General features: G+C 51.5%; 1 protein-coding gene and 2 non-coding genes across 4 annotated transcripts in view; 1 reads left to right on the plus strand and 2 right to left on the minus strand.

The window, feature by feature from the left end:
* Window positions 1–17,537, plus strand: part of VAC14 (VAC14 component of PIKFYVE complex) — a 101,179-nt gene continuing 83,642 nt past the window's right edge. The window contains exons 1-8 of one of the 2 annotated variants that reach the window (XM_006941719.4): window positions 1–391; window positions 13,099–13,249; window positions 13,565–13,732; window positions 14,520–14,582; window positions 15,191–15,298; window positions 15,825–15,934; window positions 16,222–16,328; window positions 17,285–17,419. In XM_006941719.4, the coding sequence (XP_006941781.2) occupies window positions 288–391; window positions 13,099–13,249; window positions 13,565–13,732; window positions 14,520–14,582; window positions 15,191–15,298; window positions 15,825–15,934; window positions 16,222–16,328; window positions 17,285–17,419 (946 nt within the window). In that variant the 5' untranslated portion in view covers window positions 1–287. The remainder of the gene's footprint in view (window positions 392–13,098; window positions 13,250–13,564; window positions 13,733–14,519; window positions 14,583–15,190; window positions 15,299–15,824; window positions 15,935–16,221; window positions 16,329–17,284; window positions 17,420–17,537) is intronic. The other variant, XM_011290219.3, reaches the window with a different exon arrangement.
* On the minus strand, window positions 10,139–10,209 carry TRNAG-GCC. Its single transcript has one exon. It is a non-coding gene; the product is annotated as a tRNA-Gly (tRNA).
* TRNAG-GCC lies at window positions 10,820–10,890 on the minus strand. Its single transcript has one exon. It is a non-coding gene; the product is annotated as a tRNA-Gly (tRNA).

A 17,537-nucleotide genomic window follows, 5' to 3' on the forward strand; every position in this document is an offset into this window, starting at 1 on the left:
AATCACATGATCCAAATAACATGGCCGCTGCCCCTTGAGCACTGCCGGTGCCGGGCGGGATCGCGAGCCGTTGGGCGGCCGGGAGCAGGTGTGCGGGGGCGGGGTCCAGGCCCGGGTTCAGAGACGGCGCGCGGAGGTAGAGCTAAGCAGGCAGGCGCAAGGCGGCGTGGTCCATGAGCCGGCGCCAGAGGCAGCGCGGAGCCGCAGACTCCCCCGGCCCCGGCGCCGCCCGGGCAGCCGCGGGCTGAGGAGCCGCGGGGCTCCGGGGAGCGCCCCGAGCTGCCACCATGAACCCTGAGAAAGACTTCGCGCCGCTCACGCCCAACATCGTGCGCGCCCTCAATGACAAGCTCTACGAAAAGCGGAAGGTGGCAGCGCTGGAGATCGAGAAGTAAGAGCCGCGGGCACCCAGGGTTGGACGTGGGGAGCAAAGCCAGGACACCGCCCTGGATTTGCAGGGTTCCTGCTGCTCGGGGGAACTCCTCACGCCTTTCCAGCCAGTTTTAGGCCCTTAGCGCAGTGCAGGAGATTAGGAGTCCCAGCTTTGCTTCTGACGGGATGTATGACTTGGGCCAAGTTCTTTAACCTCCGGGTGCCCCAACGGACTACCGTGCTAATAAAGCGACAAAGCCTATGTGTAGTGCTTAGCGCAGTGTCTGGCACACGGCGCGTCTTCAGTGTGGTCTCCATCCAAAATCAGCAAATCAGAGAGGGTCCTCTGTCACGGGAGGGAAATGGGAAGCATGAAAATTTGCTAATGATGCCCCATTTCTCACCCAGCTTCTGAGAAGTGAAAGGGACTGTTAGGTGACCAAATGGAGAAAACAGATCCCAAACATCGAGATCTCAAGACTCAGAGGGCTGTTTATTTTATCTCTGCCATATCACCCTTCCTTGCAGGTGGAAGTAGGAATAATTTGACCTTTCTTGCTTCTACAGTCTTATTACATGTATGTGTAACCATGACCTGACATTTTGCTTTATTTCCCACAGCACAAAACAAGATGTTCAACCGGGAATGTGTTATTAAGATTTTCTGCTATTATTTTACGTTTGTAATTTTTTCCCCAAATTTCTGCGATAAAGGCAGGTGGGTGGGTGATTTCAGAAGAGTGGAAAGAAGCAGGCTGTGAAACTGAAAGAGTGCCTGGCTGGCAGTCAAGACACATGGATCGTAGTGCTGCCTGTACCCTGTCCGGTAGGGTAGCCACTGGCCACGCATGGCTATTTGCATGTAAATTATTGAAGATAAAATTTAAAAATTACAAATCCAGTTTCTCAGTCGCACTACCCATATTTCAGATGTTCAATAGCCACATGTGGCTGTTGGCTACCATAATGGACAGTACAGGTCTTAGAACGTTTCCATCCCTGCAGAATATTGGACAGCTCCTATCTAGTCCATGGTGTGGCACTCATTCTTGGACCTTAGGCAGTTGCTTAACTCAGGATTTCGTAGTCTCAACACAGCTGACATTTTGGGACAGATAATTCTTGGCTGTGGTGAGCTTTCCTGTGCATTGTAGGATTTTTAGCAGCATCTCTGGTCTCTACTATCCACTAGATACCAGTAGCACTCCATGAGCTGTAACAACCAACAGTGTCTCCAGACAGTGTTTCCAGATGTGACCGGGGAGTGCAAAAATCACCCCAGTTGAGAACCACTGCCTTAACTGCTTTGGGTTTTCCTTTCCTCGTCAACTAAACGGTTTGGACTTTGTTAGGAGGACTCTCCCATTCAGCACTAACATTTCAGTACCTCCAACACCAGCTAGCTTCTTCTCTCATAAAGCACCACTTTCTTGATTGCTCTGTTTCTGAAGTGCTTCTTGTTTATGCTCTGGCTCTCACTAATGCTAGCAAGTCTTAATGATGAGTGTCACTAAACTGAGTAAAGACTCAGAGCTGATGTATAGACGTGGCTCCACGTCCATAGGTTTTATTGGCTTTGAAGCTACCTTGACACCCAATTTTGTCCAGCATGCAGTCTGCTTCTCAGGAAAGTCTCATTTTTACCATAGCTCGACTCATCTGTTGAGTCCTTGAATAGAGGTATTCATCTCAGCATCACTGTTGCCTCCAGCACAGCCCCTGTAAGTGCTCTCACTGCACGCTCTTCCTTAACGGTTTTGTCCTTAATGGGGTTCTTGTTTTTTTGTTTTTTTTTTTTAATTTTTTTTTTCAACGTTTATTTATTTTTGGGACAGAGAGAGACAGAGCATGAACGGGGGAGGGGCAGAGAGAGAGGGAGACACAGAATCGGAAACAGGCTCCAGACTCCGAGCCATCAGCCCAGAGCCTGACGCGGGGCTCGAACTCATGGACCGCGAGATCGTGACCTGGCTGAAGTCGGACGCTTAACCAACTGCGCCACCCAGGCGCCCCGGGTTCTTGTTTTTATTCAGCTTTGCCCTTGATTGTGGGATTCAGGCTTTAATTGGACTATGGATTCCTGAAAAGCGGAGACCCTGTTTTATTTATCGTCAGTACTTGACGCAGCATTGACAGTCTGAGTGAATGGCCGCACATTTTCGGTGGGGAAATAACATTGCCGTTTAAGGGACTTTGCTACCCAAAAGTGTAGCCCACACACTAGCAGCATCAGGATCACCTGGGAGCTTGTTAGAAAGGGATTCTCTAGCCTCACCCCAGACCTGTGGATCCGATTGTGCGTTTTAATAAGATCCCTGGGTGATTTGTGTACACATTAAAGTCTGAGAGCACTGGTGTAAAAGGCTCTCCAGTCTGTTTCCAGCCTTCTTCAGCCATATGTGGAATAAGGAATGCCTGGTTTGAGGTTTTCCTCTGAATTTAGTTATCACAGATTGCTTAGGGACAGATAGTGACTTACTTATCTGTGTTTCACCAAAGACTTTTCTGGTGTGTCTGTTTATAAAGACACTAATTCTGTTGGGTCAGGACCACACCTTTATGACCTCATTTAACCTTAATTACTTCCTTAGAGACCGTATCTCCAAATACAGTCACAGAGAGGTTTAAGACTTCAACATATGGATTTGGCGAGGATACGATTCCATCCATAACGGTGATCATTAAAAAAAAAAAAAAAAAAAGTGATCATGTGTAAAATGCTGTCTGCCCGTCTGGGGAGAGGAGGATAGTAAAGCTTCCCTTTGTGTGGTCATTGCACATGTTTGATCTCTTTATTTTGCATGGATGCAAAATTTGAGCTAAGTAGTGACATTTCACAGTTGAAGAAACAGAAGCTCCTTGAGGTTAAGTAATCTTCCCAAGGTTTCACAGCTAGAACCTGGAGTAAAAGCAACAACAACAAAAAAGAAAAGAAAAGCAAGTTCATCAGTCTCAAAAGGCTTCCCCACTACAGTGAACAGTTTTACCTACCAAGAAGGAAATTTCATACTTGAGCATCTCCATGGTTGTTCTAACTGCAACTTTTCCAGTGTCATCTGCTCAGTTGGACAGAGCCAGTACTGCATATGATTTTCCAGTGAGGGATTAAAATTCATAGTAAGAGGAGAGTGTTTTCTCTTTATGACAGGTCTCTCAAACACTAAAAATGAAGAGAGATGGATGCTTGGCTCAGTTGAAGAATCTCGAGAGTAGGCTGGGTTAAGTGACCCAAGATCTGATCGCTAAGTGTGTGAGCCTGCTGTGCACAATCCTGGAGAGCTTTTGCCCCCGCAGCCTGACACCAACATGCCCACACAGTTTTCTAAAAGATAGGGCACTTAGGCTAAAATTTTAGAATGGAGTATTTCAGGTTTGGTGGGCTCTCAGTTACTTTCAGGGGACATAGTCACTGATAAGTCCTGATGAAAAGGTTGGTAAGACCCCAGGCTCTGCTCTCCAGGAGAGTGTAGTGTCGGGGAGAAATGCCAGAAGGCACTCTGCTAACTTTGGTGGACGCTCACTCTGCTGGGGTGCCGTGCCCCACACTAGTGGCAGGGCCCCCTCCCTGCGGGCTGGGAGAGATAGTGCCCTTCATTGTAACTAGGGATGGGCTCAGTGTCATGTCTCTTGTGTTCCTGAACTTTGAGTTCCAAAAACCAGCAAATGTAGGTGCCCCGGCCGTGCCCCCTGAGAACACCAAAGCATGAGGGAGGGCTTGTGGGATCAAGGCTCCTGAATAATGCGTCCTTTGCCTGCTGGGGAGGGGGCAGGGATCTCTGGCGTTCTTTGATCAGATAAAGGTTAACTGTTGAGTTTGACCTGGCTCTAGAGCCTACCACCCCTGTGAAGAGATACTGTTCATCACCAGTGGCTTAATGCAAGTGTGGGTCAGAATTGCACCCAGCTCTGCTCTCCTTTAGCGGTGGAACCCTCCGCAATTTACTTAATCCAAGGGTTATAGACCAGCAGCCATCGACTGTGTCCTGCTGGTAGACCTATTTGGTTTGGCCTGAATTGTAAAGTAATTTAAAAAAATTTTTTTTAATGTTTTATTTTTGAGAGAGACAGAGACAGAATGCGAGAAGGGAAGGGGGCAGAGAAAGGGGGACGCTGAATCCAAAACAGGCTCCAGGCTCTAAGCTGTCAGCACACAGCCCAAAGTGGGGCTCGAACCCGCAAACCATGAAATCATAACCTGATCCAAAATCGGATGCTCAACCAACTGAGCCACCCAGGTACCCCTGCAAGGTACTTTAAATTGAGAAATGTCACAGTGACATTTGGGTTTGGGTTTGTGGCTTCCAGGGAATTGGAAGTGTGTCTCTGCGGGGCCCACAGTCCCACATAGCAGATAAGGGGGACCTCGGGGTCTCCCCATGGGCCAGGACGTGGGCTCCCCAGGTTGCTTCCTGGATTGGCAAGTTCCCAACAGCCTTTCCTCCCTTGGCCTTCTCCCTTGTGTCTCCTGCTTGGCCCCTATAAGTGTTTGAGTTTGTGACCTCTGGTTTAATTTTCTGTGCCTCAGTTTCCTTGTGTTAAACAAAAATGCACCTTGAAAAGTAAAAAGGAGCCAGCCATGTGTTTCATTTATTTGAAAATGTTGTTTCTATGAAATATCTCAAATAGGCAAATTCATAGAAAGTGGATCAGGGCTTAGGGGAGGGGATTTGGGGAACATGCGGAGTGACTGCTAATGGGTACACTGAATTATACACATTAAAAGAGCGAATTTATGGGGCATCTGGGTGGCTCGGTTGGTTAAGCATGTGACTCTTGATTTTGGCTAAGGTCACGATCTCACGGTTCGTGGGCTCGAGTCCCACGTCAGACTCTGCTGACCACATGGAGCCTCCTTGGGATTCTCTCTCTACTCTCTGCCCCTCCCATGGTTACACACATGCGCTCTCTCTCTCAAAGTAAGTAAATAAAAACATTTTTAAGTGAATTTATGACATGTGAATTATATCAGTTTTAAAAAATAAAACTGCCTGTAGTGTTCTGTTGCAGTGTGAGGGAAGCACTCATTAAATGGTCACAGTTATTGTCACCTGAGATTCAAACATCTGTTGTCTTGGGCTCGTTTCTCCTTTATAGTTTGTCCACTGATCTTTCCAGTGGATGCTCAGTGTATCTTGTCATTTAACTCTAGGCCTTTTCTAAAAGTCTTTGGGCCTTCCTCAGAGGCGAACATTCCACTTTTCCCGTTCAATTACTGGAAACTGGTGAGTCAGTGGAAACCAAATTACTTAAATGCGCAGCAAAGCAGATGGAGATTTTTAGCCAGATAATCTTTGGGAAACTGCTGCCTGGATGTGCCATCTGAATACAGCGCATGATGTAGAGAATGGCAGCAGTGAGCACACTCGCCAGGACAGGAAAAGGCAGCCGCCCCGGGGGATGCAGAAAGCTTTACAACACAGAAATAAGCACAGTTCTGGATTTATCTTCCTATCCTTTTTGGAGCCAGGAGCATAGCAGACTCCCAGTCACGTTTAGTGAATGAACATGATCTCGTGTGGTGTGCGTAAGATCACAGTTTGTCTCTCTGATTCTGACTTTGCACTGAGACTGCTGTGTGAGCATGTGCTACCCAGAGCACATGACATGCCTTATCTTACTCATTCTCTAGAAATACTGTAAAGTTATTGAGATTAGTAGCCCCGCCGTACAGTCAAGGGCGTCTTCTCCGAAGACATAGAAATATGAGTGCAGTGGCTAAAACGTCTGCCACCTACTGGCTGGGACATTTGGACATCACCAAATAAAAGAGGGGTTGGGACTCAATGAAATAAGAAATGTTCATTCACTTGAGCATCCAACTCTTGATTTTGGCTCAGGTCACAGTCTCAGGGTTCATGGGATCAAGCCATGCATCGGGCTCTGTGCTGTCAGCTTGGAGCCGGCTTGGGATTCTCTCTCTCCTTATCTCTGTGTCCCTCCCCTGCTGGTGCTCTCTCTTGCTTTCTCTCTCAAAATAAAAATAAAATTTTAAAAATGTCAGGGCACCTGGATGGCTCAGTCGGTTAAGCTTCTGACTTCAGCGCAGGTTATGATCTCACGGCTCGTGAGTTCGAGCCCCTCACTGGGCTCTATGCTGACAGCTCGGAGCCAGGAGCCTGCTTTGGATTCTGTCTCCCTCTCTCTGCCCCTCCCCCACTTGTGCTTGGTGTCTCTTTTTCTCTCTCTCTTTCTCTCAGTCTCTCTTTTTCTCTTAAAAATAAGTAAACATTAAAAAAAATTTTTTTTTTTAATGTCAAGTGCCTGGCACCCAGTAGGCGTCCAACAAGCTGTAGCCGTGATATTTGCGGAGGGGGAGAAAGTTTAAATTACACAAGGCATGTAAAGCATCCAGCATTTATCACCTAGCAGATAGTAAGCGCTCACCAAATAGTTACTGATTTCCCGCCTTCATAGCAGAAGACCAGCTGTGGAGCGTTTCAGAACATGGCAAATGTGCACATCCCCTGCACCCCCCTTGTGTGGTGGAGGACCGCTTCAGGGGTGTCTGAACACTGAACAGGATGGGGAAATGTGTGGAGAAAGCCGCATGTCACGTGCGGCCTCGGTTCTCCACGAGGGGTGTCCCCTCTAACTGGGTGTGTTCACTTTGCAGTTGAAGGGCTTTGAGAAGATGGGAGAGAGGAGCTGGTGTACAGCTGAAAGGGCGTGGACTTTGTGGTGCATCACGGATTCAGATCTTCTGAGGCCCCAGGCAGGGGACTTGGTCTCCCTGAGGCTCCGTTTCAAATCTGCAGGATGAGATGATGATCACTGCAGAAGCAGGTTGTTCCAGGAAATAACTGAAATACTCATTGTGGAGTGTATTCCCCAGGAAGGGGTTGATCACCAGTCCCCTGGGGCCTGTGATTGTCCCTATGCTGTGTCACAGATGCCAGGGGGTCCAGGGAGGGGTGTGGTTGTGCTGCTGAGATGGTTTCCCTTTGGCCTGATGGCAGTTCCCAACATGTCCTCCCCTGTGTGGGGCTCCTTCTCTCAAGGAGGGGGTAGTCAGCGTGGCACTTCGCGCTGTTGGGGACCGTGTCACAAGCTTGGAGTGGCCACCTTGGGTTTGTGCCTCTGGGGAAGGAGTGTTCGTGCCATCCAGCGACACCTCTGACCACGAGAATGGAGGCAGTAGCCTCTAGAGGACCCGTCATCAGCCTGGGTTTTTAACACTTTTTAGAGGGAACCAGACAGAAACAGACCCCTCTTCTCTGGCACATAGAACAGTAATGCCTGTGACCTTTACGTCAGTGAGGGTCCCAGAAATTTGTGATCTGAGAGTTTCTGGGGCAAATATTAACATCAAAAGTAGTGCAGCTTCAGATCCCGGCCTGTGGCTCGCAGCCTGTGGATGAAAGAGGAAACAATGTGGTCTTTTGAAGAGAGACTTGGCCTGAAATCGGGAGCGCCCACCCCTGGAGTTTAAACTCCACTTACTCTGCCTTCCTTTGTAAGTTGTGTTTTCTCTCCAAAGACCTGTGTGTAGTCGAGAGGCAAGTCCTGTTGACTGGGCCTGTTTTGGAGCACCTCGAGAGGGGTTAGGGCACCCCCCCCACCCCTTGGCAGGTGGCCTTCAGAGCACCCTGTGGCTTCTGCACCTTTCCCCAGCCATAGCTCTGGCGACATGGTTGATTGGGTGCATTTCACGTGTGCCTTTGGGGATGCCAATAATGGTGCCCTTTGCTCTTCCTGACATGAATCCTAACACTCAGGGCTTAGGACCACCTAGATACGGTAGTGGTTGAGCCAGCAGGTTAGGTCTAGAATAGTAGGCCGCTTTGTGTCATGCATACAACAGCGTGGGGCTCCCTCCAGGTCTGCCCTGCAATCTGTGCTGGCTGGTTCCCCATATGCCGTGAGCAGAGTACTAGACTCTGTAAGGGCTAGCACGAGAGACCCAGAAAATCGTGCCCCCACTCTGTCCTTCCGGCCTTACCAGGGAGCTGAGGAGATAGAGATGTATACGAGGAGTCCATGACATTGGCCAGTGTGTTGCTGGGAACAGAATGAGAGGGTCACTGAGTTAGTCCTTCAGTATTCAGTGGAGGAGTGATCACTTCCTGGGATGGTCAGGAAAAGCAGGGGGTTGGATTTGAGCCAGACTTTGAAGACCGGGTAGGATGTGGAACAGGGGCTGTCCTGGACAGGGAGGTACACGGGGGTGTCCAGGGAGGGATCGAGCAGGGCCCAGGTTTACAGTGTGAGCGTGGGTCTGGCTGGAGTGGACAGTTCTGCTGGGCAGCGGGCAGTAAGACTAGAGAGGCTAGCCTGGGCCTGTTGTGGTTGCCCTGAGTGCCAGGTAAGGAGGGCGGGGTTGATTGGTGAGACAGCTCTTCCTGCTGTGGCCCTACGGTTGACCCACAGGACCAGGCCCACCGCTCGCTAAGCTGATGGTATATTGGTGAGTGCATGTTCTCATGGCTTTCTCTCCAGGAGGATCCATTGTTGTCTTGTTTCCCTGGACATACCCCTAAGTGTGTGGGGTGCGGGAGCCTCAGGACTCAAACAGGCCATCATTTTTGCGGTGGCCTGGGACGTCCTATGTTGAGCCCTGGAAGGATTCAGGGTGGGGAGGCCTTCTAGCTGGTGTTGAGTAAATGAGAAAGGTGCTCCTGGGGCTGTGGAGTCGTGGGGGGGGAGTGCTAAATATGAATGTCCTGCTTGTGCATCTCCTGCCTTTGGGAGACCCTGGTGCTCATACGCCCTGACACCCCAACATTAAAGCCCCGTGCCTCACAGTCTCTTGCCAGTCTCTGTAAGCCTTCGGATTCTTCAGAGCTCCCTAATGGCATTCAAACCCTTACCACCTGCCCCTGCAGGTTACTCTCACCTGTGGCTCCTTACTGCCACCAGAATTAAATGCCAGTTACTTTGCCATGCACGTGACTGGGAGCAGCTTCTCTGGCCCTGTCACCCACCTCTCTTCTCCCTGTGTCCTTTGCTCTGCCAAACCAAACGCCTCTCACCTTACTCTGAGCCAGTGTTCACGCTGTTCCCTCTGTGTGGGCTGCCTGGTCCTGGTCAGTTCCAGCAAGAATGCTGCTCATCCTTCAGAGTCCCTCTCAAATGCTGCCCCTCGTGAAGCCATGCCTCATCCCTTCCCACCAGATGGCAGGCATGCTCACTCTTGCTTGCCCTCCTCGCCTCAAGAGCTTGTCACCAGATCATTTTGTCTCTGCTTTGCATGCGAGTCTTGTGTGCGGTCTCGTTTCCTCCCCAGCAGAGAGCCCCTCACAGCTGGGAACAGATACCCTATGCTGGCGGCAGAACAGGGAAGAATGTGCCCTTTCCAGGTGCTCAGGGACCTGTAGTGACCCTGGAACAAGCAGACAGGCGATGCCATGGTTCCAGGATGGCTGTGCTGCTGGCACAGCCGGATCTTCTGCAGGCGCCCTGCAGAAGCGGCAGGGATGTGCTTAGTCCCGCTCCATGTTCTGCTCTAACTTGTCCTGAGCAGAAACACGGCCTGGCTTCCTCAGGAGTGCTGTGGGCAGCCAGAGTCCCCAGGCAGGCTCTCTGGACAGGAGCACGTGGCACAGCTGCTTCCAGTGGCTTTGGTGATCCCCACACCCTGGGCCCAAGAACAGGGAGAGACAGGTTCTGGATGTTTATGGAATTCAGGAAACTGAGTATTTTTTGCCAAAGATAGTTAAAACTCATGCTAGAAACAAGTCATTCTCAGTTGTCAGACTGTACTTACATATTCTTTAGGCAGTGTGAAATCTCAAAGCCAATCTTCTAGGGTTAAAAGAATTTTACTGTTTGCATTGGCCGGGAATCGAACCCGGGCCTCCCGCGTGGCAGGCGAGAATTCTACCACTGAACCACCAATGCTCCAGCTGTGAGCAGCTGTGTGCGCACCTCCCTTTAGCCCTCGTCCTGAGCCTCCTAGTAGATCTGCTGATTCACAGAATATAAGGCCAGGCTCTGATGCTGCCACATCAGCACAGCCTTAAGAACAGCATAGGCTCCAGAGCTGAAGGAAGGAGGTAGAGGGGTGTGTGCGTGGGTGGAGGATGGGGAGGGAAAGAGAGAGAGAGAGAGAAGTTGCTTTGCCTTCAGACCTCAGGACAGAAACAAGAGCTCGAGTCCCTCCTCAGTAGCAAAAAGTACTTGGAGGCTTTGGGTGACTTTCTGCCCCTTGGATGTGTGGGTTTCCCCATTCCATGCTTACTGTGTGCTGAGCTGTTTTACAGTTCTCAGGTTTCACCCCAGCTTCCCGCTGGAGACTGGCCCAGTCCGAGTCCCTCACTGGTGCAGGGCGTGAAGGCCTCGATCCCACAGCCAGCAGTGCCTCCCTGGAAAGTCCAGCTGCTCCCGGGGAGTGAGGTCAGATTCATAGCACCCTGAGCTGCTGCAGGTCAGCATGGTTGAAGAGACTGTCTTCTTCAGCAGGATCTCTGTGGGAGGGGAAGCCTGCCAGGAAAAGGCAAAAGAGCCGCCCTGCATTGGCCGGGAATCGAACCCGGGCCTCCCGCGTGGCAGGCGAGAATTCTACCACTGAACCACCAATGCTCCAGCTGTTCTCTAACACCTCTGCAGGGCTTTTCTCAAGTGGCTGTGTCTATGGATACTCTGAGCAGCGCCTGCAGGTCACTGCGCCTCACCTGGCCGGTTTGTCCAGTTTGGGAAGCCAGACAGGCATACAGAGAACCATCCTTGCTGGGCCTTATTAGACTGCTTTGGGAGTGCAGGAGCCTACAGAGTTGGCATTGAAGTTACACCTGGAGGCCCTGGGTGCATCCGCAGCCCTCAGCCCCCTGGGGTGGACTTGGTGGAATCTCACCCTGTAAAGATAGGGAGAGAGACACCTCACGAGGCCGTTGGTATACCACCTTCCCCAAATACCCGTCCCTGCTCCCACATCCACCAGCTTGAGAGCCAGACCTGTTTAGTTCACCTCTGTGCGCACAGCGCCTGGCACAAAATAGGTGCCCCATGCGACTTGCTGTATTAAATTTTCGTCAAACTGTGTCAACCCCTCATCGAACAACCTTTTTGTAGGAGTGGTCTTTGCCTCATAGGGCCGCACGTTTATTTTTGAACGTCTCTAATTACTGGCAGGTTCCTGACACGGAGCTGGAGCCACCTAGACTAATTGATACCTTTTGGACTTGACTGTCCATAAAAGTCTTCGAGCCAACTTGAGACCCCCATTTATGTGGCAGGCAAGCAGTGTCCTGCCATGATGGACACAGAGCAATTAGTGAGTCCAGGCAGCTGCTTCAAAAAGTCTATATTGTGTAGACCGTCAGTCCTTTGGCTGCTACACTGGTACTCCCTCATGCTTGGATGATGGGATGGTCTCTGTCCAACTCACAGCTTCTTAAGACATCCGCTTCAAAAACCATGAGAAGCTTCTCTATTACCCATGCTGCAGGATCCATTCTCCCTAATCTGAGATGGCTGGAATGGCCATAGCCAGCCATCCTGGTAGATTCCCCCCTGCTGCTCTGTTCTCGGGGGCCCCAGATAAGCTTGCCTGGCTCCCCCTCCTCGCCTTGGCTCATTCATCTCCTCCTGCCCAGAACACTTCTGTCTCCCCTCTCCCTGCCTCCTTCAAGGTCTGGCTGCAATCCCACTTGTAGAAAGATATCCCTGACACCCAGGCCATAGCTCCATCAGTTATCTGGGGAGCTGGTTATCCATTCCCTGAGACTGGTCCCTCATGGAGGCCTCCCTCACACCTCCCTTCTCCCTCTTAGCCTCAGGCCCCAGTTGGAGACCTTGGACATAGACCCGCCCTACTTGCCTCCCGTGTTACATGGGCTCCTAATGCTTTTCTGTCTGATATAGAACAACCCTTCCCTGCTCTTTCCATGCCTCACCCATGTCTCAGGCCCTCCTTCCTGACCCTGACAGCTATGATGTTCCACGGGGATTTCTTCCGTTTTCTGTCAAACCAGCCCCCACAGCCTAGCCTCTCCAGGCTGCCACCAGAGATACCTAATTAAAACATAGACATGAATGAATGAGTGAATAGGTAAATCATAGATCATCCCGTTGCCATGACTGTCACCTTGATGGTTGTTTTCCTTCCACAAACCAAACTCTTCCTCCTCCTTTAAATACATTGTGTCTTTTCAGAGCTCTCTGCCTCTGGCCAGTCTCTTCCCTGGGCCTAAGATGCTGTGCCCTTTACCTGGAAAGTGCCTGTGGGTGTTTTTAACATCTGACCCAAATGGCACCTCGTATTCAGCCCATGGCATTTTTCTGGCTTCTGTGGTATCATTGGCACCACGTTGTTACAATTACTTGTTTGCGTATGTATCTTGCCCATTGCTGTTGGACCTGATTCAGTGCTATCCTTGGAGATGACACAGACACAGAGCACCTGTTGGGTGCAGAAATGAAGGGTTGAGCAAGTGTTGAATAGAGTTGGTTGACCAACTGACCATGGTACAATTTTGGGTCCCCAACAAGACATTCCCTTTCATTCTCTCAGGGCTCCCAGATTCCCAGAAATGAGGTAGCTCCGCCATCCCTCATTCTGTTATACACAAAGGGAAACTGCGACCCAGAATAGGGAAACAATCGTGAGCCAGCCAGCGCCTTCTAGTCGGCGGAAGAGCTGAGGAGGGCCCACCCTGAGATGTGTGACTTCCAATTCCTCTTTCTGAACAGGCCATCTCATCTCCCTCCTGTATCCCCTGGCCCCCGGAGCCAGCCGCCAGGGAAGCCTGACTCCACTGCTTGTTCAGCCCCTCTCTCCTGTCTCTCCAGGCTGGTCCGGGAGTTCGTGGCCCAGAACAACACCGTGCAAATCAAGCATGTGATCCAGACCCTGTCTCAGGAGTTTGCCCTGTCTCAGCACCCCCACAGTCGGAAAGGGGGCCTCATCGGCCTGGCCGCCTGCTCTATTGCCCTGGGCAAGGTGGGCCTTTCTCCTGGGGGGACAGACATGGCAATGATGACCTTTGCTCTCTCACCCCTGAGACCCAGCAGGGTGTTGCAGACTTCTGCTTTAGTGCCATTCTCTCCACACCGAAGTCTAGCAAGGCTGGCTTTGCAGCCTTGCACCCTTCTTCCATGGCATGGCTCCTATTTTGGAGGCCGACTTGCCAAGCGTCTGTAAGGCCAGCCCTCACACAAAGGCCCAAGCCTCACAGGGGAACTGGGATGTCGACTGGGTGCTGGGGGCCCACATCCTGACCCATCTTGAGCTATTTCTCTTCCTTCCCCATTGCAGGACTCGGGGTTGTACCTGAAGGAGCTGATTGAGCCGGTGCTGACCTGCTTCAATGACGCGGACAGCAGGCTGCGCTACTATGCGTGCGAAGCCCTGTACAACATTGTCAAGGTGGCCCGTGGTGCCGTGCTGCCCCACTTCAACGTGCTCTTCGATGGGCTCAGCAAGGTGAGCGCCCCCCACTCCAACCAGGCTGAGCCCACCCCACCCGCTCACATGACCTTTGGGGCCTTGAGTGCTTGGGTCCCTTTCCCCAGATGCAGGCAGAGCAGGTAAACATGGGGCTGCCGGGGCGACTCACTGTTGAGTTTAATAATAATTTAATGAGCTTGTGTTTATGTTGGGTTTTTTTCCATTTCTCTCTTAATTGATTTGTACTGCATTTTATCAGAGTGTCAATCCACCATGGAGTAGAGGGAAGAAAACAGTTTGAAAAGCCCTCACCTCCCCTATAGAAGGTGGAGATGGTGAATCCATAGTACAGACTGTATTTCCGCTACAAGGGGATCACTGGCCTGTAAGCTGTAGAAAAAAACCCTACTTACAAAGGCAGTGGAGCCCCTCACACACCCTCCCGAGCACCTCGCTCAGCCTCACGGGGCTCTGCTGACCACCATAGTCACATCCAGGGTACCAGCCTCCAGGAGTGGAGAGAAGACCCAGCTTTTGAAGATTGGAAACCCTCAAGAAAGGCCAGTGGGAACCAACCACCTGACCTGGTGGCAGCAGGTCTCAGAGGTCCCTGAACAAAACAGGAAGTCCACCACATTTCGGTTCCTTAGCCAGGTTCCGCTTTGCCTGTCGCTACATACCCTACCTTTCTTCAGTTTTTTCTGTGGAAGGGGTGCCTGTTCAGTATTCCAAGCTGTGCCAGGGCCTTGGCCGTGGGTTTTTAGTGGGTTCCTTGTCTTATGTATTGACTCTGACCATCTCTCTTTTTCTTTCCCTCTCATAGTTGGCTGCAGACCCGGACCCCAATGTGAAAAGCGGATCTGAGCTCCTAGACCGCCTTTTAAAGGTAGTACTTGGTCCCCAGTTTTAGTGTGGAATCTGTTTCATCCATCTGTCTGTACAGCTTATAAATTCTATCACTGGGGGTGCTCTTCCTGATTTTTTAAAAGTGTTTCATTTATGTATAGTCGAAGTGATTCTAGTGTACAGTTCTGTGACAAGTGTGCAGAGTTATGTCACCAGCACAATCAAGATACAGAAACATGCTGTTGCCCCAAACGCCCCCCTGGTGCTAACCCCACCCAGGGCAGAGGAGGCTGCTCCTCACCTCCCATCCACCCCCCCGCCCCCACCCCCACCCCACCCCACCCCACCCCCCACCAATGACAGGGAGCTGCTTATGCTAAGCTCACCAGGGCATTTGATCCAGATCTAGGGTGTTGCCATAGGGTTAGTCCTCTTGGCCTTGATTCCTGCCTTTACTCCAGCATTTTTGCTTGTCCTTTGGCCTGTGGGAGGGTGGATGCTCCAGGACTTCTCCTACCTGGCACAGGCCCTGCCCATTTTCCTCTGTGGCCACCTGACCCCCAGAGCCAGTCCTGGGCCAATAATTCAGTCAGGTCAGGTGGCCCTCGGCCTCTGGCTTTCCACAGCTCACGTGCCTCTGACCCACAGGATATTGTGACGGAGAGCAACAAGTTTGACCTGGTGGGCTTCATCCCTTTGTTGCGGGAGAGAATTTATTCCAACAACCAGTACGCCCGGCAGTTCATCATCTCCTGGGTAAGAGCCAGCCTCACGACTTTTTTCTAGCTATAATGAGCCTCTGATTTAGTAAAATCTGTCCCCTGGCACACCCTGGGCAGTTTGTGTGGCTGAGAGAAGCCTCATTATTATCCCTCTAATAGCCAGTGACATCAGGTAATCCAAAATACGTTTATTCAGCTCTTCCCCAAAGCCATGGGGGTCATGTTTGCCCCTGACAACGATATGGTTCTTTCCTTGTCCCAAGAGATACCCCCATTTCTTTTTGAAGCCAGTGGTGCTACTTCTAGTGGCCACACCTCTCCAAGCCTCCTCTGTCCTTTCCAGTGTCTTCCCTTCTCCCTGTGGCATCAGGATCTCCTTGGAGTTAAATCCCCATCCTGCACGTTTAACCCACTCTCTGCCGTGGGGCACCTGGAGGGCCATGAAACGCTGTCTCAGCAGGGCCTCCTTCTCCCCGCCGTGTCCCAGAGCACCGGAGACAAGGAGATGAAGGTTCTCAGACTGGTGTAACTTTCCCTTCCGGTTTCTTCCCCTGGGTCAGATCCTGGTTCTGGAGTCTGTGCCAGACATTAACCTACTGGATTATTTGCCGGAGATCCTGGATGGACTCTTCCAGATCCTGGGCGACAATGGCAAAGAGATTCGGAAAATGTGAGTGGAGACGGGATGGGCTGCTGCCCCGTGCACACACACACCTTACATCCAGCAGACGGGCAGCCGCAGGAGATCAAGTTCATTCTTTTCTTCCTAGTTCATGTGCTTCCTGCCTTGAGGAGCAGAGAGCTCATTAATCCCCATGCTCTGGAAAACAGCCATCCGGCAACTGTGAATGTAGTCCCCTTCTCGGTGGCCCACCCAGAGCAGAAGTGGGTGTGGGTAGAGGCGCCTCCAGCCCTGGCTGGCGTATGCTATTTCCCTTCCCCTTCTCTCATTGGTAGGTGTGAGGTGGTCCTTGGAGAATTCTTGAAAGAAATTAAGAAGAATCCCTCCAGTGTTAAGTTTGCTGAGATGGCGAACATCCTGGTGATCCACTGCCAGACCACTGGTGAGTGTGAAGGCCCCATGGCCACTGCCATCTCCTCAGAGGCAGAAAGAGCCCTGGTGGGAGTATGAACCAGCACACCATTGGACCTGGGGCAATAGAGTGGTGGGTCCTTGTGAGAGAGAGATTCGGTTCCTCCATCAACACGGAGGCCCTTTTGCTTGGTCTGACCCTGGAATAAGGTCTGGAGACCCTCTTGCTGGGAAGCTTGACATTTCACTGTGAACTGAAAGGCTTTGAGGTTGGGACTGTGTATCCATGACCTTCTGCTGCATATCAGACCACTCCAAAGTGTGACCGCCTGACACAACAGCCGCTTATTATTGGTCAGGAGTCTGTAAGTCAGCTGGGTGGTTCTGTTCCCCTGGGCCAGGCTTGGCTGCCCTTGATTATGCACCTGCAGTCAGCTGAAGGGTCATCTGAGGCTGGATGGTCTGGGATGGCCTCACTCACACCTGGCAGTTGGCTGGCTGTCACCTGAGAAGCAGGGACAGTTGGTCCATGCGTCTCATCATCCGGCATGCTAGCCCAGATGCATTCATATGGCATCAGTAAGGTCCCGAGACACATTGTAGAGGGGAGCATGGCTTCTGGAGGCCTGGGCTTCCATCAGCCACGCCATCACTTCTGCCATCTTTTGGGGGCCACAGTAGCAAGGCCAGACCAGATTCAAGCAGTGAGGAAATGAACTCACCCCTTGATGAGAGGAGCTACCCAGCCCCTTTTCGGGTGCAGAGGGGTAGAGAACCATGGCTGCTCTTATATGTACCACAAGATTGCTATTCCTTCCCGACCTGGTACCTGTGTGTTCCTTTGGAGGGCGAGAGAGTATCAGTGAGGCTAGAAGCCATGCGACCCCTGGCATCCCCTCCAGTCCCATCTTCCGGGCCTGGTCAGTGGGAGGGAGTGCTCTGGCCTCTCGTGCTGACCCTTCCGGAATCCCCCAATTCCTCTTCCAGATGACCTGATCCAGCTGACAGCCATGTGCTGGATGCGCGAGTTCATCCAGCTGGCTGGCCGGGTGATGCTGCCCTACTCTTCTGGGATCCTGACCGCCGTCTTGCCCTGCCTGGCCTACGATGACCGCAAGAAAAGTATCCTTCACCCTGAAGAGGGGAAATGGGAGCAGCCCCTCAGGAGGCTGTCAAGTTGCAGGACCCTGGTGTGGGGGATGGAGGCTCCCTTAGGACCCCTCATGCCTCCAGATAGCCC

This window comes from Felis catus, chromosome E2, assembly GCF_018350175.1.
Source record: "Felis catus isolate Fca126 chromosome E2, F.catus_Fca126_mat1.0, whole genome shotgun sequence".
NCBI classification, from domain to species: Eukaryota; Metazoa; Chordata; class Mammalia; order Carnivora; family Felidae; genus Felis; species Felis catus.